Consider the following 18,320-nt stretch of genomic DNA (forward strand, 5'->3'; position numbering starts at 1 on the left):
TACTGAGTGAGGGAGAGGGTGATAAAAGATGATGTGAGAGAGACAGGGGATAGATCCTGTAGGGTCTTTTAGAATTTATAAAAAGGGGTAAAAGGATCTCACTGCCAGTTCCAGTAGTACTCTAGCTGCTGTGTGAACAGAGACTATAGTGGAAGCAGAGACCAATTAAGTAGTTGTACAGTCCAGGCAAAGGTTTGGGTTTAGGTGGCTCAGACCAGACTGAGGAGGGGAGGTGATGGTGCGATGTTTTGGAAGTGGCCCACTACAGGTTTGACTTTTGTGAAGATTAAATGATTACTTAGAAAGTACTTAGAAAAGTGCCTAGCACATAGAAAGTGCTTGATTGTTGGTTCATTATTATTGTTAAAATACTGAACAGCAACCATTTTTTGATCATGTATTCTATTTCAGGCACTGTTCTAAAGAGTATTATGTTTCTTACTCATTTAATTCATTCACCATTTTGAGGTGGGTAGTTTATTATCCCCATTTTACAGTAGAAGTCCAACACCACCACTCTGTCCCCTGTTTGAAGGGGGCTCCTATAAGTTCCTGTGCACAGCAACCCGTTTCTAAAACCTGTCTTTATATTCTGCATTATCAGCCAAGGAGATAACACACTTAGCTAATGTGAGTGGCCCCTGAAATGTAGAACTGATTGTTCTTAAAGAACTAGTTTCCGAACAGAAATCAAGTGTCTGGTGCCTGATACAGCTTTTGAGTCAGCATCTGCCCCTAAGTTAGCATTATCCTCTAAGCATAAGATTTACGAACTTGGACAGAATTCAGCTGTGGTCATCATTTCAACAGTGGAGCTAATTTAAGCTTATTTCTGCAGCACTGGGAAAGTCATTATGAAATAAAAGTGCTCAAATTGAGAGAAAGACAATATAAATCACTTATCCATTGCTGATGAGTTCAGCCAAACACTGGAGGAATCACAATAAGTGGTACTCATAGTAGCCTCTAACTGTTTCTAAACTTTTCTATTTGGTGGCTCTCTTGTGGAGTTGGTTTCCTGCTCCTGGCATTGTGTCAGAAACTTCAGGCAGCAGGGCAGATAAGCATTGCAGGTTCTCACCTACCATAAATCATGTTTTCAGAGAACTGCAAACATAGAATAGCTTGAGAACTTCTGATTTGTAGGAAGTCCCTGTCCAGAGTCTAGCTGCTTTTGTGGTCGTTAGAGCATCCATACCAGAACTAATCAGAATTCTCTTATATTTTCCATTTGTACCAGCTGGGAGCACCTCCTGCCCACGGATGTGGCCTGCCATTTTCCGATGACCTCTCATCCTATCTTGCTTCCTGCCCCTTTTGTTTTTCAGCAGTCATCCTCTTCCAGTGGTAGCGTGTTTGGGTCTGGAAACACTGGAAGAGGGGGAGGTTTCTTCAGTGGCCTTGGAGGGAAACCCAGCCAGGATGCAGCCAACAAAAACCCATTCAGCTCGGCCAGCGGGGGCTTTGGATCCACAGCCACCCCAAGTAAGTTGAGAAGAGTTTTCCCAGTTCCTCTGTCCTCCAGTGCCATTGTCATCCTCATGGTGTTATCAAAGCTTCAGTGACAGATATCAAAAGGAAGAAAAAAAAAAGGTCCAGAAGGCCCATTTAAAATATCTACCCCACAGCAGTGTGATCTGTTTTTGTTTTTTTATTTTTGGTTTCTTAATGAGATGTCCTGTGCAGCCGTGAAAAGACATCAGAGCTGGAGGGAGAGGATCTGTGTACTGAGCTACTTACTCCCTCTTCTCTTCCAAGGCCCAAATCACTGTTTCTTAGTATTGCAATGACTCGAAGTGAATGCAGGCAGATAAGCATAAATGAGCAGCAGCAAACAAGCTGAGGATACTGGGAGAAAGAGCATGTAGACTTTCGTTTGGGTAGTGCTGTCTTTGAATTTGCTTTAAAATTCAGCTCCTGTGGAGAAATGTCACCCAAAAGTTGAAGCTTTTAGTATTTCTCATCTGTTACTTTATCATTTTATTTTCATCTGAAACTATATCTGCTAACACTTTCTTCTCCAGCTAATTTTTAAAATTCTTTGTTGAGGCTGGGCATAGTGGCTCATGTCTGTAATCTTAGCACTCTGGGAGGCTGAGGTGGGAGGATTCCTTGAGGCCAGGAGTTGGAGATTAGCCTGGGCAATAATGAGACCCCATCTGAATAAAAAATTTAAAACTTAGCTGGGTTTGGTGGTGCACGCCTATAATCCCAGCTACTCAGGAGGCTAAGGCAGGAGGATTACTTGAGCCCAGTAGTTTGAGGTTGCTGTGAGCTATGATGACACCACTGCATTAGCCTGGTTAGCAAAGCAAGACTCTGTCTCAAAATAATAATAATAGAATTCTTTGTTGAGCTGTCTATTCTTGGTTGGAAATGAAGGAAATTTGTTTGTTTAAATCTTTAAAAAAAAAATCTTGTTGCTGATGGGGGCTGAGATTGGAAGTTGGGAACCACCCTCGTCTCAGCTCCTCTCATTTAATGTGCTACACATGAAGCTTCTCTCGCCTGTTGTGCTGTGTGAGATCTTCATGAATCATGAGCTAATGTTCTGCAGTCACGACAGATGTTTCCTTAATATTAATGCCTACACAGTTAAAAGCAAAACTTTCTATCCTGATTTGCCCTTCTGCATTCATAGATCAAAAACTCATTATTTTGATGTCACTGTCCACTCCAGTAATATGTAAGGAAAGATTGCTTCTCAGGAGACACATACCTACGTACCTCTTATGTGGCAAACTTATAATCAGAAATTTTTGTTCTTCAGCTTTCAGTCTGCCGGGAGGGATTTAGCATCCTAGAATGAGGGGATCTTAGAAATCAAGTCTAGTAGTTTAAAAAAAAAAATTTTTTTTCCCAATGAATCCTTAAGCAGAATCCTGATAAGGAAAATAAATAAAAGTCGGTTTAGGTTGAAGCAGAGGTAACGAGCCCTGACGTACACGTGGCCGGTTTCCGTTGTGACATTTATGCTACAGGCTGCCTAGTTTCTCCAGCTGTCACCGCAGGCCTAGGGGCATACTTGAAAACATGATCCTGTTATGGCCCTCTCTCTATTTTCCAATGAGGAAGCAAGCCCAAAATGGTTTGGTGATTTTTTTTTAAGTCACAAAGCCAGACAGTTGCAGATCTAGAACTCAGATCATATGTAACATGCTGAAGACAGCATCTGACACAGAATGGGCACTTGATGACATGCCATACTGCAGTTAGAAATTCGAGTTTATCCCAGAGGCAGGTTATCACCTGTGAGATTGTGTTACTAGCCAATTGTTAAAACTTTATCGTTTCGTATCCCTGTCAAAATTCTTTTGCTTTTCTTCTGACAGCGCTTTATTGAAAAGAAAAAAAAAAAAAAAAAAAAAAAATTCTTTTGCTTCTGGCTGATTTCGTCTCTAATGCCAGGGCCTTTAACTGTTAAAGAATTGCCTTTTTTCAGTGATCAGCTTCTACCGACTTAGGAGAGCCAGCCAAGCACATCTCTCCCCAATTCTGCATCAGTGACTTCATATTGGGTAGCCTGAAATCAGCCATTGCAGAGCATTTATACCATGGAAATTGGAAAACACTGCAAACCAAGACTCCTCCTCTCCTAGCATGTTAAATGTTTATTGGCCCATCATTATATCTAACTCTTTAATTCTGGCTTAAAATAAACACAGGTATTCTTGATACCAGATACCTGTTGATCTTCATCTCCTAAATGTTGTCTTTAATTGTAAACCAACAATTTACCTTTATGCTTAAGGGAAGTTTGAGTGAATTTGAAGGAGTAGAAGAAAGACAACATTATTTTATTTTTAAAAACTAAAACATATGATTTGATAGTGAAAGGGACAGGAATTTCTTTAACTCTGAGGACCAAGTACAGGAAAAGAGGCAGGAACAATGGAAGAGGAGGAGCTAGAAGTCATCTGGGGAAAGGCATTGTCCTCGCCATGGTACTAATCATGGTTCCTGCAAAGCAGAGCAGGGGACAAACTGTTTAAAAGGCAGGAAGGCACATACAGAGTCAATTCACACAGCCCAGCAAAGAAGTGGTGCTCAAAGTATCAAATGTTGCAGAGTCACCCAAGGAGAAAGAGGCTGTCACTGATGATTTTGCAGGAACCAGAGTTAAAGAAATTCCTGTCCCTTTCACTATCAAATCATATGTTTTAGTTTTTAAAAATAAAATAATGTTGTCTTTCTTCTACTCCTTCAAATTTCCCTGCTCAGAACCCTTTGGCAGCTTCCCACTGACTATAAGGACACTGTTTAGAGTCATTTTTTGTTTGGGGGCCTAAAACATACATATGTGTCAGGAGATGAAGAAGCCATTTGAAGGTCATCTTGTGAGCCCACAAGGCTCCCTCAGAACTGTTCTGTAAGAAAATGTCCTGGAAAGTGTCCTGGACAAGGGCTTCTCGAGAGTCTCCTTCAGAGTGTGCACTGAATTCTTGTTTGGTGACTTTTGACCTGTAGAATGACATAGGACCTGGTATCTATAATACTGTTTATATTGAATGTAATTGGTATCTAGTTTATGTCAAGTATAATTTAACAAGCCCTGATGATGGATTATGCTAGTGTTTTTGCCAAATAAAAGACCAAAGATCCATGTTGTGCCAGCAGGTTAGAAGCCCAGAACACTTGCTAGTTTTACCTGTTACTTGTCACCCCCAAGGTATCAGTCACCAGATGGTCCTGTAAAGACAAACCTGGCTTTCTCACTGGCTTGTATATTCACAAGTGAAGAAGAATCTTGTACAATGAAATATTGTTCCATCAACCAGTATATCCTCTTATTCACCATCTTTTCAGAAGCTAGAGACTTATTTTGGAGCCATTAGGAAAGAACCAAGAAACACATTGTTGACTGTAGAAACAGAGAAGCTGACATCATCGTATGCCACTTTGTTTCAGAGCAGCTTGAATGAACGTTTCAATATGTAGACCTCCTTTTGAGACTGCAAATGACAGCTTTAGTGATAAAATTCTTGGGGTGTTTGCAAAATGAAAAGGATTTCATTTTCTACTGCTGACCTTTCTACTGCTAATATCATGTCTTATGATATTAGACATGATTAAAATATGAAAGGAGGGTTGAAGGAACAGAGAAGAGTCTACTGTGTACCATGGTAGTTTCTCTACATGCGTTATCTCATCTTCCCAGCAGTCTTGCATAGTCAGAGTTCCTGTCCCTGTTTTATGTGTGAGGAAACTGGGACTTAGGAAGGTTAAGTGCCGGCCCAAGGTCACACAACTATTAGGTAATCTAATCCAGGTGTGACTGCAAACCTCACGCTTATTCTATAATAACACTTACGAAGACCTTAAAGACAAAGGATTTTTTTTTTTTTTTGACACAGGGTCTCACTCTGTTGCCCGGCCTAGAGTGCCATAGTGTCAGCCTAGCTCACAGCAACCTCAAACTCCTGGGCTCAAGCGATCCTCCTGTCTCAGCCTCCTGAGTAGCTGGGACTATAGGCATGTGCCACCTTGCCCAGCTAACTTTTTTCTATATATTTTTAGTTGTCAAGCTAATTTCTTTCTATTTTTTAGTAGCGATGAGTCTTGCTGTTGCTCAGGGGTTCTTGAACTCCTGACCAGAGTGCTAGAATTACGGGTGTCAGCCACCACACCTGGCCTAAAGACAAAGGATTCTTAAAGAGAAAAAGATTGAAAAGCCCAAAGACTTCTAAATGACCTCTGACTTCTCAGGAATTTAAGTCTCTTGTCATTGTCCCAGTAACATTATTCATATGGTTGCAACCAAATTTCCCCAGGAGGAGATCCAGCCCCAAATCTTGCACTTGAATTTGTTTGCTATTTGAAAATTTGCATTGCTAGCAGTAACAAAGTGAGAAAATTGCAGCATTCTGTTCTTGAAATACTAAACAGAAGGAATGGCTAAGAAGCCTGTTTTTTGTCTCCAGTGTCAAATGTGCTACCCTTGAAGGAATCGCATGTAACCCTGGGCTAGCCAGTTAAGGGAAAGATCAGACTGCTCATGAGGGCGTTCTGTGGGCTCTACCGGGGGATAGATAATCCTGTGGTACCAAATGTGAGGGTGATATAAAGGGATTTCTTAACTACCCCAGCTGTCAGGTGCCTGACATGCTGCACATACAGGTCCTTAGCCAGGCTCTCAAATTGTCAGCAGTGGTTTTATAGAGCAGTGACCAGGATGTGGTAGGCTGAGTCTCTGATATTATGTTACCAGTGCCTAGAAGTTAGAGGTGGCTGAATCCCTGAAGTAAGGCCACTTGCATCGTGGATTGTGGATCAAAAGCATTGCAACTAGAAGTATTAGCTGTGCTGAATCTCCCATTGGGGTGGGTTGGTAGCAGAGCGGATGAGAGACGAGGGGAATGGACAGGTTAGTGGGGCACCATGACTTCTAACAGTTCAACTTTGAAGAGTGACTTTGAATGTTCCCTTTCACTCGCCTCCTTTCACCATGAGTGCCTGATTGGCTTGGGGAGAGAATGGTCTTCCACAGATGTTTATACTTCCCACTTGGTGACATGGTCAACTCTCCATTACCCGGAGCATACATTTTGCCTCCTATTTATGCCTGTGTGATTGAGCATGCACCCCATATCAGGATAGTTTCTCCCTGCCTTGTCGTGAGTAAAAACTAATTTTAATAAAACACCCGTCCAGACAAGGTGCGAAAATATATTATTCCTCCTCTCCCCACCCCTCTCAATAAAAGTTTTTTAAAAATCCTGATATTTAGCGTGCTGTTTGTATTATCTGAGTGACTGCTTCTGTGACTTTAGCTAGTTACATATATTGTCTGTCAGGTTTGCATTTTTTTATAACAGACCAAAAAAAATTCTCACCCATCTTGGTTTTTAGGAGCTTCCGTTTTTCCTGCATTTCTTGGAGCAGATTCATTGCATAGTTGAGGGAGAGAATGACCCTCTAGATAAGCATCTAAAAGGTCAAGGGCTTCATTGACCCTTTTAGAAAGAGGAAATGAGACTGGAAGCCATGCTGTCCTCATTTACATTCTCTGCCTCCCTGCTCTGGGGGTTAGCTAGGAGCTGCCTGGTTTTTCTGTTTCATCTGCCTCTCTGAGCAGCTCAGGCAGCAAGTGTGCCGAACCTGCCTGTAAAGCAGAAAGCAGGTGCTAGAAGCCATTATGCTCGTTTGGATTTCCTCTAACTTTAATTTCCCTAGTTTGACAAAATTTGAAGTTGTTCCTCATGCAAAGAGACTAGTGAAAGTGAGCCCTGTTCTTCAGAAGGCAACAGACCTGGGCGAAGCTGAGCCGTGGTCCTCCGTTGCTAGGTGGACCTGATGCCGTGGGAGCACCGGCATGAGCTCCTACAGAGGAGCCTCTGCAGCGGGGCTTCTCGCTGCCCCTTTATTTTGTGCCTGTAGAATTATGCCAGGAAATCCTGAGCCTGGTGCCAAAATGATTAAAAACTCGTTATCAAGTTGCTTGAAAATCAGAGAAAGTATCTGTTGCTCTACAGCTCAACTCCCTTGGGTCCTAGGCTTCTTGTCACTCCTGTCCCCTCGAACACACAACAGATTTCTTCCTTCTCTGTTCTGAGAAGTAAATAAGGACATTCCTCTCCCTCTGATCTCCCTCACACTGTCTTCATCCTTTCAGATACCTCTAACCTATTCGGAAACAGCGGGGCCAAGACATTTGGTGGATTCGCCAGCTCGTCATTTGGAGAGCAGAAACCCACTGGCACTTTCAGCTCTGGAGGAGGAAGTGTGGCGTCTCAAGGCTTTGGATTTTCCTCTCCAAATAAAACAGGTACTCTTATACATATTAGTTATGGTTATTTGTATATTTATATTTATTTATGCATATATATCTGGGAAGAGTCTATTTCCAGAGTGGTTTTCTCAAAAGAGTAGGGTTGGAGAATGGATGAAGCTACTCTTTCCTCCAGTTATATTTATTGAGCAGCTACTGCATTCCTAATGCTGTTCCATAATGCAACCCTTCACAGAGCAGTCTTCCTGGGGAAGAAAGCATTGCAAATATTTAATTGCAGAAGAGCCACAGGAAAGGAACACACAAGAAAATAACTAAAATATGAACAAGAAAGTATCCTGAGTCACAGATTTGTTGGGTACCCATTACCTATGACAGTCAAGACAGATAATCTGTTTAATTTTTTATGTGTAAATCATTTTGTCCTCTTTCCCAAATCACTTTTTTAACTTTAAATTAAAGTATAACACACATACATATACACACATAGTGTCCACATATCAGAAGCATATAGCTCAACTAATGTTCACAGTTGGAACACACCATGTAACTGAGAAAAAAGACCATTACCAGCACTACTTTTTATCTTAGCATTACTATTAAAGTATACATTTATAAACTATGCTTTTTATAATTATATATTTTCACAATTAAAAATTTTATAAGAACAATGTATATTTAGATCTGAAGACATGTGCTTCATTTTTGTCAGCTGCCCCTCTACCCTGTCCTTGTCGCTGAGATCTTTTGGCCATATACACACAAATACAAATATTTGACTGAGAAATTTTCGTTAATTAATCATCAAGACTTTTTGTTTTAGGAGCCTGATAATGTTTTATTTGACTCTTAGGTTTTTCTTATGTGGATCCTTATCCTGGGATCAAGTCTCAGTTGATTTAAGAATCTGACCCTTGGCCGGGCACGGTGGCTCAGCCTGTAATCCTAGCACTCTGGGAGGCCAAGGCAGGCAGATCGCTCGAGGTCAGGAGTTCGAAACCAGCCTGAGCAAGAGTGAGACCTCTGTCTCTACTATAAATAGAAAGAAATTAATTGGCCAACTAATATATATAGAAAAAATTAGCCAGGCATGGTGGCGCATGCCTGTAGTCCCAGCCACTCGGGAGGCTGAGGCAGGAGGATTGCTTGAGCCCAGGAGTTTGAGATTACTGTGAGCTAGGCTGACGCCACGGCACTCACTGTAGCCTGGGCAGCAAAGCGAGACTGTGTCTCTAAAAAATAAAAAAAAAGAATCTTACCCTTTTATTTTTTTCCACCTTAGAGAAAATATATCCTCCCACTTTTCAGAGTATTTTTCCTTTTGATTATTTGCCCCATGAGACCACTTACATTGAGGACTCTAACAGAGAAACTACCTTTCAAATACATGAGATGAATGAATTGGTAACCAGAAACGTTAAAGTGAAGGGAGAGGAAAGCACTCCCCCTCGTGTTACAGAGCTTGCACTGGTTCTGGAGAGCTCCTGTCAAAGGAGGTGCCTTAAAGTACTAAGCAGCAGCAAAGGCCACTGTAGAGGAGTTGCCTTTCTGCCTGAGCAGTGCAGATGCCGAAGGCATCAGGATTATCTCTTCCTGCTTTGAGAGGGATTTTATGTTGATGGTTTGCATGAGTCTTTGAAACATTCCACAAGTGTCCATCCTCCCTTTAGTAAAATTGCGTTAGAAAATAATACTGCTGGAGATTATCTGAGGAGCTGCTGGAGGGTGGGACTGGCTGAAATTGCCTTTACTGCCCTCCTGCGCCAACTGGGTCTGCACCTCTACTCTGTCTCTGGAAGTGTGTTAGATTTAGTGACGTGGAGGGAGGCAGGGGGACGAATGATGGGGAGATGAGTGGTGGGCTTTTGAGTCACACAGACCTTATTCCAGTTACAGCTCTAGCAACAGCAACTGGCTAAGATTAGACTTGTTCTGTGAGCCTGTGTTCCCTGACCTATGAAATAATGACCTCAGGCTTATTTGGAGGATTAATGAGAACTATTACAAAGCACCTGGCACATAGTGGGCCCTCAGTAAATCAGAAATTTTATTATTATTGATTATTAGTAAATTTATGTTTCTTCTGGAGAAGAAAAGCATGCAAACATGGCAACTAATAAAATTGGACCCCTCCCACCATCAGGAATGAGTTGCTTGTCTCCAAAGATAAGACCAGAGTGACTATTCTTTTCTTACTGCATTTGCCTATGGCCTAGGTGGTTTGGGGGCATTTTCTGTGTGTTGGGAGGTGGTGGCTGGGGGGTGTTAATCTCTTCCCCTCCCCTGTCCAGTTAATTTTCTGTATCATTGTGACTTCTCATTTTTCACTCAACCTTCCACGAAGAAGTCTAAACAGTATTGAATACAAGGCACTAGATAGAGCCCTGTGTCTAGGAAGAAAGTGTAACTAGATCTGTGATCAGTCTTAAATAATTCAACTGCAAGGGTTTTTTAGCACTTTTTTTTTCCAGTCTGTTATATTTGTAACCCAACAATCTCCATTATCATGGCTTGGAATTTCACTCAAGGTTTTAAAATGCAGAATGTTAACCCAAACAGGAGCCTTAGCAAAAAGTACCTTCTCTGTTGTGCAACCACTACGAAATGGTAAATAAGCACATAATTGAATCATGAAATAACAGTTAACGAAGGAATTCAGCTGGCAGCTTTCCATATGCAGTATTTGATCTAAGCGTATTTTAGCGCTTTTTTCCCAGTCTGTCGTATTTGTAGCTCGACTGTCTCCATTATGGTGACTTGGAATTTTACTCAAGGTTATAAAATGCAAAATGTTAACCCAAACATGAGCCTTAGCAAAAAGTATCTTCTCTGTTGTGCAACCAATATGAAATGGTAAATAAGCACATAATTGAATCACAAAATAACTGTTAACTAAAGAATTCAGCTGATATCTTTTCATACCAGTATTTGCTTTTTGCCAGTGCAGGTAGCTTGTGGTGTGATCATGTTTATAAGAAGGCCAGATTCATCCCTCCAATGGCAGATCCATTTTCTGAAAGGGAAGAGAATAATGTTCCTGTCTTCTTGGGCTGCTCATCTCCCCAGTTGTTACTAGGCCACCCCACTGCCTTTAGCATGTAGTTCATAGGCCAGTGCTCATTTAAAGAAGTACTCCCTGTAGAGGGTGGTCCCCTATAGACGCATTTCTTATTCCATTTTATTCCATTCACGCTCAGGTGGGGAACCTGCAGCCTCAAGGCCACACATGGCCCTCCAGATCTGCAAGTGTGGCCTCTCAGCCAAATCCAAACTTGAAAGGATTAGTTCTGTAAAATTTGAATTCAGTCGAGAGGCTGTACTCAAGGATCTAGAAGGCCATCAGTTCCCCATCTCTAGAGGGTTTGGGAACCCTGTCAGGAGCAGGAGAAATAGCTCAGGGGAGGATGTTTTGTCTCCCGCCTGATGGGCATCGCCACCCAGCAGAGGGGGCTGCCTCATGCATGGCCTGACCCTTTGCGTGGCCACCCGCACGTGCGCTGCCCTCCAGCCAGCCAGGGCCCACTGAGCAGCTGTGCCGGCAGCTCACAGAGGGCGTCTGGACTCTGAAGCTGTCCTCACGGCTGACTCCTTATTTTACTAGATTTATACAGCAGCCTTCCTCTAAAGAAGAAATCTGGTATACTTTTTATTGAGAAGTAGTTCTAGACTGCAGAAAGAAAGCACTTTTTTAAATTCTTCTGTACCGAGAGAGGGACTCTGGTGAGAGATGTGCAAGCCTTCAGGCTGTAAATAAATAAAAAGCACCTGGCTTGGTGCCAGTGTGCACATCTCTGTCTCTGCCGTGACCCAATTCAGGGATTCTCCCTGAGAGGGGGTTTGAGCCTCTGATTTTATAATTTGGGTTTCTGTGAAACTAGATGGCTTGCCTATGTGCTGATAAGTAATGATACCTGTCATCTTTTGACAGCTGGGTAGGGATTGGAGATTTTGAGGACAGTTTTTCAGGGAGGAGTCTCAGAACAGCTCAGAGGGCCTGGGTGGGTACTCAGTGGTGGTCTGGTGAGCCCAGCCTGCCTCATTGAAGGGTTTGGGCATCTCTCAAACACAGGGCCCGGGGGGCTCTCTGGAGTGGACCCCACAGCCCTCTGCTGTAAATGGAGGGGAATGGTTTAGTTTGGGAGGTTTTTGTTTTGTTTTAGTTTTAATTATTATTTTGTTGATGGAAGGGTTGTTGCCCTTTATTACAGTTCTTTGCATTTGAATTTCTAACATCCTATTTTCCCTTTTTTCCTTCCTGCTTTGATTTGGTTTCTCATGCTCAATGTCTCCTCTTGCTGTCTCCTCCTTCCTTTCTCCCCGTTTCTGTTTGCTTGCCTCTGTTTTGCTCAGGTGGCTTCGGTGCTGCTCCAGTGTTTGGCAGCCCTCCTACTTTTGGGGGATCCCCTGGGTTTGGAGGGGTGCCAGCATTCGGTTCAGCCCCAGCCTTTACAAGCCCTCTGGGCTCGACGGGAGGCAAAGTGTTCGGAGAGGGAACTGCAGCTGCCAGCGCAGGAGGATTCGGGTAAGCCCCCGAGGAGGGACCTGTGGAAACCCACCAGTTTGTGCCAGCCAAAAGCCCTGGGGCCCAGTACTCTTGTTCTGAAAAGAATGTTCTTACATTTTCCAAACTCTTGGCCATGCGCTGAAAGCCCCTCCCTTGAAATTGGCAGACAAGGCCCTTGAGGAGTCCTGCTCCTCTGAAGGATGAGGCTTGTTTCTTCCACGCCGGGCTCTGTTGAATACATGGGTGGACTTCTGCTGTGTTGCTGTCCCCTGCCGTGTAGAGTCCTGGTCATCAGAACTGTTCTCCTGGTGGGGTTAAAGGAAGGAGAATCGCCAAGACTGCCCATGTGCTGACTTCTCTTAGGAAGTTCTAAATGAGTAGTTTTTACCATTTTTTCCTCTTGGTATTGTTTTACAGTAGACCCGTTGTCCTTGAGCAAACAACTCCTGTGTCCCCTGCCCCCCTTCAGCCCCCCAGAGTGGGTATTCAGTCCCACAGTCCCGGGGCAGCTGGGGCACTGGGCCCTAACTGGGAGCCTCCACGTGGGGAGAGTCTTGACGGTCACACAGCTGTTGAAGTTGCATGTACTACCTGTTCACATCCTTGCTTGACAGTGCCATGCTAGGGAGTTGCTTTTAAGGACAGGACTTCAGTCTGTTGCCAAAACCCCAAGGAAAAATAGCCTTTGCCACCACAAAATCCCAATAAAATGTATGTGGTGATGACTACAAAGTCTCTCGTTCAAAGGAGGTATTAATGCCTCAAAGTGACTCTTAACCTTGCTGCTGGGCTCAGGACGTATAGAGCTGACAGTCTGGGGTGAAGGAGATGATTTTGTGTTGGAGGATTCTAGATTATTTGAGATCGTAGTCTTGGCAAGATGACAGCATCTTTGTCTTGAAAATAAAGTATGTTCTTATTCATACTTTTCCCTTCATGAAAGATGCTGGAAATTTTCAAGGAAAGTGAGCCAGCTGCTGGTATGTTGTTTCTTGTATTTCATGTAGAGACTAATGGGCCATTTAAGTTTCTTTCCCCTCAGGAAACCTCAAGAATTAAAGTTAATAAGAGAAGCTTAGAAAGCAGAGTTAGGAACCAACTTAAACTAGTATTCTTGTTGCTGTTGATGGGCACCTGTCTCTGCACTGACAGCCCAGCTAGCACATAGTACTGCAGAGTTGGTGGAAGGTTTGGTTGACTGGGAATAGTGAGATATTTATTAACTTGAAACCAGCTGTTTTCTTCACTAGTAGGAAAGTATCAGATTCTGCCTTTGGGTGGCTCTCCTACATAAATCCTGACTGGCTGGTTGGTTCCATTTTCGAGAACAGGGCTAACAAGCATCAGGTCAGGTATTGTATCTCAGAAAGAGCCTATTACCTTTTTTCAGGTCCCTGCCCACGAGCCTATCTCTGACCCTGGCAGGCCTCTGTGAAGGGTGCCGCTGTTGTAGATGGGAGGGTAAGGCAGGAGCAGGAGGAGAGCCGACCACTCCTGGGGGAGACCAATGGGAGCAGGCCCCGGCCCTCCTCGTATGTAAAAGACCCTTTACCGTATCCTTAAGAGTAGACAGAAATCCCATATGACTTGAAGTAATGAAAAGAAAAAATGAGTAGGCAGAAAGAGAAGGAACCTGCTTAACGCACTTTTCTTTCTTTGGGGTGGTCTCTTAACCCAGGTGCTGTCCCCCTCCCAAAAAACACTGATCTATATGCCTTCGCAGTCATGCTCAGATCCTAGAGGCTCTCCCTAGCCCAGCCAGTTCCTCTGAGAACGATTCAGGGGGGCTATGATATGTCACTCAGCCTCATTTGCTGGACCAAATCTGGAGGGAAAACTGAATGAAGTTACCCAGGGATTGTCCCCAAGTTGGGGGAACAAGGGAGAGAAAATAGTAGCCATTTTTACATTGTTTCAAATAGTGTTTATTGATGCAGGAAACAAACACAAAATTCTGAATGAAATCATGGTGGAAACTGCCCCTGCCCAGTGTAAATAGAATGGTGATGTTTGTGTGTACAGGATCTTTACCTCATGGTGAAAGGTCAATAGAATCAAGATCCCTAGAGGAGCTGAAGATGAATAAATGGGGGGTGGATAATAGAGAAGTGCCAGAACGACGGGATAGACCTAAAGGCTTTTTAGAGGTGGAGCAGGAAGCCTCTGCAGCTTGGCTGCCAGGTGACCTGGCATTTCCAGACAGTGGACAAAGCTAAAACACTGGATAAATTGGATTTCATTTTGTTTTCCTGTTATTTTTCTTCTCTGAGCTGAGACAAAGGTTTGCTTTGGGCTATAACCCGTTCTTTCTGAGAGACTGCTAGCTTAGGCCTAGCCTGTCACCTTGAATCACGTGTCATGCATGTCAAGACTTATAACAGCAGACTGAGGCTTGCAGGCAGTGAAGTGACGAGAGGCCCCACTAACCACAGTCCATTTCTCACTGGAACCCAGGTTTGGGAGCAGCAGCAACACCACATCCTTTGGCACCCTCGCGAGTCAAAATGCTCCTACTTTTGGATCACTGTCCCAACAGACGTCTGGTTTCGGGACCCAGAGCAGCGGATTCTCTGGTTTTGGATCAGGCACAGGAGGTAGGTGGCCACGCATCTTCCACAAGCACAGTGGGCCCTCCTGCCTTCTCCTCTAAATGCCTTCTCCCCCAAAACAATGAATGTGTTTTACCAATTCAGTTTAATATTTTAAAAGCTGACAGTGGTTGAAAAATAAAATGTTTTTAGGTTTTAGTTAGACTTGCAACTTTGTACCAGTTTCTTACCAGACAAAGCATTGACTTGATTTGAGAAGCCCAAATAATGGTCTTGACTGGGCCTTGGTTTGAAAATCCAAGCCAGCAGACTCAAAAAATATGTAAAAACTTCCCAAAATATCTTGCATTTGCTTAACACTCTGGTTCTTCAGATAGCAGAGTACGTATGTTCCATCTTGTTCTTGCAACAAACTTATGAGACACAGAATTTAGGCATCTTTACTGTTTTCCAAATAAAGAAACAGAAACTCCAAGGAGTGCCTTGCCCAGAGTCGTACGGTTTGCAGCAGAACCAGGCCTAGAACCCAAGTGTCTTGTTTCTCTGGCTGCCAAAAAGAAGAGAGAGCAAGATGAATGGGAAAAATAGAGGGAAAAAAACAAGTTTTCCTAATGAAATGGATCTGTATGGTCCAGTGCAGCTACGTGAGAGGGGCCATGCCAGAAACCCTTTGCCTATAGCCGGGGACAGGAGGAGAGAAGAACCCTAAAATGCCAAGAGGACAATGCATACAAAATACAAGATTTCCCCTGCTTTCTCTTGATGGATCTGAGTAGCTGCAGAGGAGCTTCAGTGCGTGCCTTCCTGCCCTTCGGCAGCTGGCGGGGGAGAAGAGGGCTTTCCTTGGGAAGTGAGGGAAGGAAAGAGCTGAGCCCAGAGGCCTCTGTCATTCACATGTATATGCTTTAACTCTGCCTTTTTCATCTGCCTTTCAGGATTCAGCTTTGGATCAAATAACTCGTAAGTATCTTTCTCCCTCTTTGTGTCCAATTTTAATTAAAAGCATTGAATAAGTCTAGAAGGGTGTGTGGCATGTAAAAACTATTGAAATACTAATTCTTGCTGGATTTGTGCATTTTGTTTCCATTTTTCCTATTTTTAGGGCTTGTCCTAGAAGCATGGGGGTTCACAGCAGGTTTTGTGGACTTGCTAGTCTCTGTAGGAATATGGCGGGAGGTGCCAGGCCTTACCTTCTTAAAGGGTGTGGCTCAGAAGACTGTGCCCGCCAGTGAGTGTGGGACTAGAAGGTGGGGCTTAGGAGCTGCTGTTCCTTATTTCCCTGTTAGTGTCTCAAAAGCGTCACGCTGACCACGGGGCCCCAGGCCCCTCACAGAGTCTTGTGTGTTGATCTTCCCTCTGTGCTTCTGTATAGAGTTTCAAGAAGTTTAAAACTCAGAGTCCTGACTTCTGTGCACAGGCACCGAAGCCCTTCTGCAGCAAGAGCAGGAGCTGACTCCGCCTCTCTTCTGGTGCTTCCTTGCAGGTCTGTCCAGGGCTTTGGTGGCTGGAGAAGCTGAGTGGGTGTCAGCAGTCCTTTCGGTTCCTGTGAGAACTGCATTCTCAGCTCCTCTTCACCGAGAAACACTGGAGCAGTCTGTTAAAATGGACTTTCTCACTGAAACGCACATACCCAGAAAAAAACAGCAGAAATCAAAACTCAAGAGATGCTTGATTGCTTGTTTTGTTTTGCTTTATATTTCATGTTGGGTTTTACCCCTGCTATTAAACTGTTTGGTCTGTTTCCGTACAGAATGTATTTGTGCTTTTTCAGGTCACAGCCAAGGAGAGAAGTTTCCCCATTTCTGTGGCTTTAAGAAACCAGCAGAGCCTCCATCGGCCAGCAGTGTGTCTTCAACGATGGCATCAAAAGAAACCAGCATTGGGTATCGATGAAAAAAAGGGCATAGAATCAGCCCTGGTCTTGCTTGGACCTAGAGCCCTCCATGTAGGGAAGAGGAAGAAAGCTGGTGGGCCGCTTCTTGAGGGCGTAACTTGTCCTTTTTTCTGTTGTGTATCAGGCCCCTCAGAGGGCCCACTCTGTGCCTGGGCGGGGCACAGGCACTCGTGCAGGCACCAGCGAAGTGTCAGAAGGTGGTAGCACCTTCCAGTATGGCCACAGTCAGCCAGGAGGCAGGCCTGGCGAACGGACCAGTATGATGTCACCCGAGTGCTGTCGACAGTGTGCTGCCCTTTGAATGGCCTTGTCAACTCATCTCGATGTCCTTTTGGGTGCTGGGTGTCCTACCCTAGAGGTGGCAGGTGACTGAAGACGGCTTTTATTTCCACTATGTGGCAGTGATGTTGGTAGCCGTCCCTACCCACGTCTGTTAACCATGGTGCAGACGGCCCTTGGGTAGACCCAGTAGCTGCAGAGACACTGCTCCTGCCAGACACCACTAGCAGGACGACGCTGGGCTTGGCAACAGTACTTGCTAGCATTGCCTAGAGATCATAATTTCAGTTTCATTAAAGTGCTTATTTCTCTTTAATGCAGTATTTCTGCATTAAATAAAATAGGCCTGGGCATATTTTATTTCTTAGGCCTATGATAATTGCTGTCAAACAAGGACCACCTCACATCAGAAGCAGGTGTAAGAATCTATCTTTCAGGCCCAAACTATGACAGTGCCTTGGCTCAGGTCATTAGCAGGGAGCATTGAAAAGGAACCATTTTTTAGAGTTTTAAATATTGGCAAGTTGAATTTTAAAATGTTTTAATAAAAGTTTGACATATAATACTGATTTGTCATGTTATAGCCAGTATGACCTTCTTGGTTCTGTTGGCTTGTTTGGGGAGGGTGGGCCGCAGCAATGTCTCCACTGCCTGTGCCTCAGCCTCACCTGCGGAATTTTTGTAGAGTACAGATTCACAGCCTCCATCCTGGAGGTTCTGACTCAGTAGCATTGAAATCGAGGCTGGATGCCCACTTGGTTTTGTATTTTATGGTTTCTTAAGCTCATGAGAAGAGGAATCTCTTAGTATTGCACTACTGGGTTCTCCCTAAACCAGCTGTCAGCAGAGCCAAGAGCTGCAACTGGATCCACAGGTGACTGTCATCCTGCCCTGTGTGGTTTATGAGAGAAGAGGGAGGGACCGTCTGTGCTTTCCATTAATTAGGGGTTCTTCGCCTCTTGCGAAGAAGTGGGACTTTAAAAATTTAATGTATACGCTTTTTGATCCTTACAGGATTGAAGAGTCTTCTACCTTTTCTACTCTGACCTCACAGGAGACACCCTCAGACATGAAGCAGGGGATGGTCCCCAGGGCATTGACAGACAGTCACAGGGCTTGTTTCTCCCACATGGGCTCTTTGCACGTAGAGGCTGTCTTAAGACAAAAGGACTCAAATCCTGATGGGAAAAGCTCACAGCAGAGGGTCTAGTGCAGGGGTCATCAAACTTTTTAAATGGGGCCAGTTCACTGTCCCTCAGACTGTTGGAGGGCCGTTGAAGAGTGTGGTGCACATTCCACACGTGCGTACTGTGGTCCTGGGATGAGTCGGCTGCTAAGTGGGACAGGCGGCAGCGGCAAAAATAC

The 18,320-nt window shown here is 44.0% G+C and overlaps 1 protein-coding gene across 2 annotated transcripts in view; it reads left to right on the top strand.

Moving 5' to 3' along the window:
* NUP214 (nucleoporin 214) overlaps positions 1-16,534 on the top strand; it is a 100,567-nt gene extending 84,033 nt beyond the window's left edge. The window contains exons 31-36 of one of the 2 annotated variants that reach the window (XM_020289538.2): positions 1,329-1,485; positions 7,613-7,765; positions 12,080-12,251; positions 14,688-14,827; positions 15,718-15,742; positions 16,266-16,534. In XM_020289538.2, coding sequence (XP_020145127.2) covers positions 1,329-1,485; positions 7,613-7,765; positions 12,080-12,251; positions 14,688-14,827; positions 15,718-15,742; positions 16,266-16,299 — 681 coding nt within the window. In that variant the 3' untranslated portion in view covers positions 16,300-16,534. The remainder of the gene's footprint in view (positions 1-1,328; positions 1,486-7,612; positions 7,766-12,079; positions 12,252-14,687; positions 14,828-15,717; positions 15,743-16,265) is intronic. The other variant, XM_076009133.1, reaches the window with a different exon arrangement.
* Positions 16,535-18,320: the final 1,786 nt, after the last annotated feature.

The sequence above is a fragment of the Microcebus murinus genome, chromosome 12 (genome assembly GCF_040939455.1).
Source record: "Microcebus murinus isolate Inina chromosome 12, M.murinus_Inina_mat1.0, whole genome shotgun sequence".
Lineage (NCBI taxonomy): Eukaryota > Metazoa > Chordata > Mammalia > Primates > Cheirogaleidae > Microcebus > Microcebus murinus.